General features: G+C 54.6%; 1 protein-coding gene across 1 annotated transcript in view; it reads left to right on the plus strand.

Moving 5' to 3' along the window:
- The first annotated feature begins 3,257 nt into the window (after positions 1-3,257).
- Positions 3,258-5,962, plus strand: part of EN2 (engrailed homeobox 2) — an 8,138-nt gene continuing 5,433 nt past the window's right edge. Inside the window, exon 1 of the mRNA XM_012654146.1 lies at positions 3,258-3,281. Within this exon, the coding sequence (XP_012509600.1) occupies positions 3,258-3,281 (24 nt within the window). The remainder of the gene's footprint in view (positions 3,282-5,962) is intronic.

Genomic DNA, 5,962 nt, shown 5'->3' on the forward strand with positions numbered 1-5,962 from the left:
AGACAGAAAATCTTTAAATGTCGCCCAACGTGTGTCGTTTGGGGAACTCGCGCTTTGCGCTGGAAGCGCGGCTGCTGCGCCTTGGTACTAAACTTTCCGGTCCAGACTGGCAGCGCTCAGAGCGCCTCCCCCAGGCGCGACGCCCCGACATCTGTAACCCAAGGGTTGCGCCACAGCCACGTTAGACCTTGCAGTTAGAACTGAGAAGTAAAAGCAGGCAGTTAATTAGAACAGCTCGCATTTCTGGCTCCCGGTAGATGGGGAGGTGTAAATCCCGAGGAATTTAAGGGCATTAGCTACATATGTGGGAAATCCTCGGGCATATCCCATTTCTTTCTCCCAGCCTGTGTGAAGACTCCAAACGGTGTAGAGTTGCTGAACTTTGCCGTCATCACAGAGGCTGTTGTGTCTTAGGGGATTAACTGATTCGAGACATGCACAAAACCCTGAAACTCCGTAACATAAAATACAACACAAAGAGGCTTCCTGGAGAGAACTGGAATATTTCTTAGAGGGCATGGGAGGAGGAAAGAGGAGTTTTTTGGAGGAGAAAGAGAACACTTCTATAATGTGCCTTAGCTTAAAAATATTGCTTTGCTGGGCTTTTTTTTTTTTTTTTTTAATGGAGCTGGAAGTGCTGGGGTGAGAGGAAAAGGGAGAAGGAGGGAGAGGGGGAGTCCCCACCCAGACGGGAGTGAGACAGGACAGCTGTCCAGGGATGGGTAGATTGGGCCTTGACAAATGCTGAAGGCAGGTGCCCATGATTCGGGCTTGACACCAGTGCCCTTCCGAGCGCGAGTCCACGAAGGTCATTACCGAGCCTTTGTGCTTGCAAAAGGTCGCCATGCTTCACACGGGCGTCTATACTTAACACAGGAACTGAGTGCAGACAGGGACCCCTGACACACACACCATAGGCACAAGGACGTCCATCAGTTACAGATACTCATGCTAAGGAAATGACTAACTTTGTTGAACTCAGAGGAATTGATCGATAATTTAACCAAGTAGAGGGAATGTTTGAATTTAATTCACAATGTAGTCACCCTTTTATATAAAACTATATCTTTATATATTTCTATTTGATAAAGGGGGAAAGAAATAAATTCCACCACTTTAACAACATACATTTAAAACATATATCTCCCCTCACTTAACCAGGATATAAGTCTAATTGAGTTTCCCCAGCTAAGCACTGTTCAGTGTCTGCGGTATTTTGGAATGGGGGTGATTGTGAAGGTATTTTCTTCCTTACATTAAACCTAGACTAATGCATTATCGTCTAACTAACTAGCTCTAGGTAGTTCGGCAGGACCGGACCCAGGTGAGTTGAGTTAAACCTGTACTGTACTTGCCTAAATTCTATAAACCTCTAGCCACTCAAATCATATTTCCAAAAATGCTGGGAAGTCGGTGTATAGGAGTTTATGCCGCACTAGCCTCTCTGATTACCTGTGGCCTTTAGGGAAAGAAAGAGAAGGAAAAAAACGTCATGCTCTGTGAAGCTGGGTTCCAGAGTTCCTTTTGAATATCTTGTTTTCTTTTCAAAGGTCAAAAGGAAGACACAAAAAGATTGATACTAGAATTTCTTCCATCTGAAAATAATTATAAGATTAGAGAAGGTGGCTAATTTTTTCAAAGCTCATTGTCTTTTTATAATATACGTTTTTCCTTTCTATTTTGGTGTGCTCAGCCCGCTCAAGCAATGGATGCCATTCCTCACATTCCTTTACCAAACTAATTTTACTTATTGACTCTAGATTATTTGGAATGCACCATTTTCTTCTGGGTTGCTGCAATTTTGAGGGGACGTTTTCATTACAGTCCAGACATTAGGATGTGGAACACAATTTGTGCTCCCATCCATGACTCAGAACAGTAGCTCCAGGAAAAATCCAACCAGACCCAAGACCAGACCCCAGAATGCAGGTCTGTTTGGCGAAGATGCAGGCTCCACTTTGAGTGGAAGTGGGCCCAATTCCGTAAGGGTCCGAATTTTATGGGATTAAGAACAGCAGTAAAGCAGGCCCAGAGCAGAAAAGGGGGCCTTGGGCAAGTGATTCCCAGAAAAGTCAGGTCATGCAAAGCGGGAGTCCTCTGGCCCTGGAGAGCCGCCAAGGGAGGGCCTGCTGCGGCTGAGGATTTCGTTTGTGTGTGGGGTTTCCTGGCCAACTAAGGCCATCCTTCCGAGTCTCTGCAGAAGCGTCTGTTTTCATGAGAAACCAGGTTAGGGACGGCTTCTGCACCCTCAGTCTCCAGCTCTGGATATCTGCCCACCCACCGGCAGTCCCCCAGCACTGGGGCTAAGCACTGAGCCAGGACAGAAGGGCGATCCTCAGCGGGGTCTCACCCGCTCGGCTCCCCCAACACGCGGGGTACGTTGGCTCAGCACAGGTGTTCCTGCAGCGCTCGGGCAGAGCCGACCCGCAACCCGCTGCCCGCCGCCCTCCGCAGCCGAGCCTCCGCCGGCGCCAACCGCGGACCAGGCTCTGCCCAGCGCGACTGCGGCACCCCTGGCGGGCCTGGGGCGGGGACGGGTGAAGGGCCAGGCGCACGATGGCCTGTGCGCCCCCAGTCCCCACGACGCTTCCAGGCTCGCCACTGCTGCGGTTAACCCCTTCCTTCCTAGGGTTACTCGGGCGTGGTCCCTAACCCCAGCCCCCAGCCCCCAAATTCGCCCGCTGGGTTTCAGGGCCTGTCCTTCGCTCTGAGATGAGCACAGAGGCGCCCTCCCTGCCCGCTGTCCCCACTTGCCCCATCCCCTGCTCCCTGCGCCCCTTCACTCCGGCCTTTGTCTGCAGCCGGTCGGTCGCGGCTCTCCTCCCAACCAGAGCGTCTCTCCCTCAGCCCCAGTTACCCGCTGGCGCCCCGGGCCTGGCCTCGCGCGCTGGCCCGGCCGGACTTTCCGGGACGGAAATTTCGCCTTCAGCAGTTGTTGGACATCGCTACCCCCACCCCCGAGTGACAAGGCCTCCAGCGAGCGAACGGCTCTCTTTGCGTTCGTTTTTCCGAGTGTCCCCACGACAACCTAGAGAAGCGAGGTCAGGGACGGGACAGCGAGCGGCCAGAAAAGTCACCCTCCTCCGGCCTTGTTTTAAGAAAATGCAGGAGGCCAAATCCGCGGCCCGGCGTCCGGCGTCTCGGGAGGCTCGGCCGAGCTTGTGTGTGCAATGCCAGCGTCGGCGTGGTTGAGCCGCCGAGCCTGGGCGCCGCGTCCCCCGCGCCCTCTCCGGGCCTCTTTGTGCGTCCTCGGGAACATGGAGGCCGTTCTCTGCAAGCGGGTGAGGGCGGCCGCCCTCCGTCCTGACGAGGGTGGAAGGGGAGCGGGACTCCGGGCCGGAGCTCCACTTGACGTTAGGGGAGAAACAAATGTCGGTGATGGGTCGTCTGATCGCGCAAAGAAAAGCAGCCCCCGAGGGCGGTGGCGGCGGCGGCCGTGCGGGTGGAGAAGGCGCCAGGGCTGGCACCTCCGCCTCGCCCGACCGCCAGCACTGGCGCCCCGAGTCCCCAGAAAACACGGCGGCGCTGGAGGCCGGGCTGGGCCTCAGGCACGTTCTAGAGGCTTCCTGAAGCCGCTCGTGGAACTTTCTGCGTTTGTAAAACTTAGGATTCCCAGGCCCCCGAGCAATCCCACGTTCTGCGGCTGCCCCCACCCTCCTCCCACCTCCTCCCTGGGCCTTTGGATCGTACCCACGCTCGACTCTATCCAGGAGTTATTTCCTGCTCGCTCGGTCCACTTTTGATGGCCTGGTACCCTCAAATTACCCCTCTCCTCATTCCTTTCGCTCGCCCCTTTCCTCCCTCCACCTCCCCTCTCCAGGTGAGTAGCCAGGAATTCCCTCCTTCCTCAAACCCACCCGACACTGCAGCCTGCAGACCCTGTGCGCAGAGGTCTCCGTCCACAAATGGCGAGGTGGAATTAACACCCTGCTGCTCAGAGTTTACACTGCAGCTACGAATTTGGGTCCTGGTTGCAGAAAAGATCACAGCTGCAGTCCAGTACCTGTGGCTCATTTAACACCAGGGCAGTCAGAGGCAAAAGTTCCTAACAACATTAGAAAATACTTCTCAGGAGATGGTCTAATCGAGTTTTCACGGGACAGGTGGGAAAGTTAACCTATGACGGTTTTGCAGGAAGCAAAACATCTCTGGGTCCTCCCTCCACCCATACCACTTCAGGAGACCCCAAATAATTGGACTACTCAATCCCTGCCTGGCGACGATGTAGAGTCCCCAGAGTTCTAGGAAATTTCCTCCAAAGCCTAAGTATGTGCCAATTGGATTTCCACCAACTCCATTTTCCCAAAAGCAGGTAGACTATAGGGTTCATGTTTTGAGACTCAGGGAGGACCCGTGGCAGGTATGTGCCTAGTCAGAAAATTACCCCTTCCATGCAGGAAAAGTGGAGGGAGGCAGAAAGAGAGAGGGGAGTCAACTGAGTGAGAAGTGGCTTCCCCACCCTGCCTGAGATGCTCAGAGGACAGATGACACTCCCTATCAGTCTAGAGCCTGCCACCCAGGCCACCTGCCTGCCCCCACCTCCCACCTTTAGTGGCTAGATGACCCTTTCCGTGCACTTCCTCCCACCTCCCCTCACTCCATGCCACCCCCCTCCTAAGGTTCATTTCCCTCGGGAGCGCTCAGGTCACTGCTGTTTCTTGTCGCACCCAGCCAGCACTCTGAAGCCTGCTGCGGGTGGGCAGAGCTGGTGCAGAGCAAGTGCAGAACCTGGGTCCAGATGCGAGCAGTGCTGAGCCAGGCCAGGGCACGGCCTTCAAGCCTCAAGGTGGCCTGGCAGGCCACGCTGCCTGGGGGTACTTGCCCCAGACCCTCTGCGTTCACTGGGCAGCAGCTCCCCACGGGCTCAGCTCCTTCGGGGATCTGGGCCACTGGGCACCCTGTAGCTGCCCAGGGGGGCCAGGCTTGGGGCTCCCTTGCTGCCCCTGCCCACCATCTACCCACTGAGGGTACTCCTGTTGTGTGAAGGCTCCTGCACCCTCGGAGCTGCCCTTTTGGACTTTTCTTGGAGTTCACAAATTTCCATAAAAATGCACTTTAAATGATGGACAGGAGAGCCTGGCACAACTGCTGTGTTTGGTGGGGACACACAGGAAGGAGGCTGAGGGAGGAGGGGAGAGAAGAGGAAACAGAAGTTGGAGTTGGACATTCTGACAGCAGCTGGGAAGAAAGTTTATAAAAGGGGAAAAGAAAAGAGAGGAAGGGAGAAACAAATTGGGGCCCCACCCTGCTGGCGGACTCCTAATTCTTTCAAATTGGCCCTCCTCTTTTGTGACACTAATTTAAGGGATTTTGAGACAAAGAAAATGAGGCGAAGGGCCTGGTAGCTCCTCAATTAGGGTAGAGAAGTGGGGGGGGGCGGATGGGGGAGCGTTTTCTCTCTGATGGTTTGCAGGGGTCAGCCCCTTTCCTCTGCAAAAAAGACAGGTTGGTAATAAGAGCCTCTGCTCCTTTACTTCTCCCTCGGCAAACGCAGCCTCCAGCTGCACCCCGAGCTGAGCTCCTGCAAAGCTGTTCCTGTTTCCGCAGGATCAGTGCCCGGGTGGGAAGCTCCGGTGTGCACGCGCCTCCCCGCACACGCACACGCACACGCGCACACTTACACCAAGTGTCTGCAGGGGAGTGTCCTGCGCGCCAGCTCTGCGTGTAAGACAGGAAGCTGCTGGGTGACCAAAGTCAAATGTGAGTGACAATATTCCTGTCCACCGGCAAGGAAAGCGGACTACAAAAGTCCCTTTGTATCTCGGCAGCTCATTTAATATTATTTATGCATTTTGTGCAAGGAATTGTGGGATTTCTCCCCACGGTAAACAATATGGAAATGTTAAAAATAGCGATCCACCGGTGCGTGTCCACATAGGCACACCAGGATGAGCCGATGCGGCTGCCGCGGTTTCCTTCGATCCCTGAACCGAGAAGCGACAAGGAAAGCGCGAGCGAGCTC

Source organism: Propithecus coquereli, unplaced genomic scaffold (genome assembly GCF_000956105.1).
Source record: "Propithecus coquereli isolate 6110/MARCELLA unplaced genomic scaffold, Pcoq_1.0 Scaffold439, whole genome shotgun sequence".
NCBI classification, from domain to species: domain Eukaryota; kingdom Metazoa; phylum Chordata; class Mammalia; order Primates; family Indriidae; genus Propithecus; species Propithecus coquereli.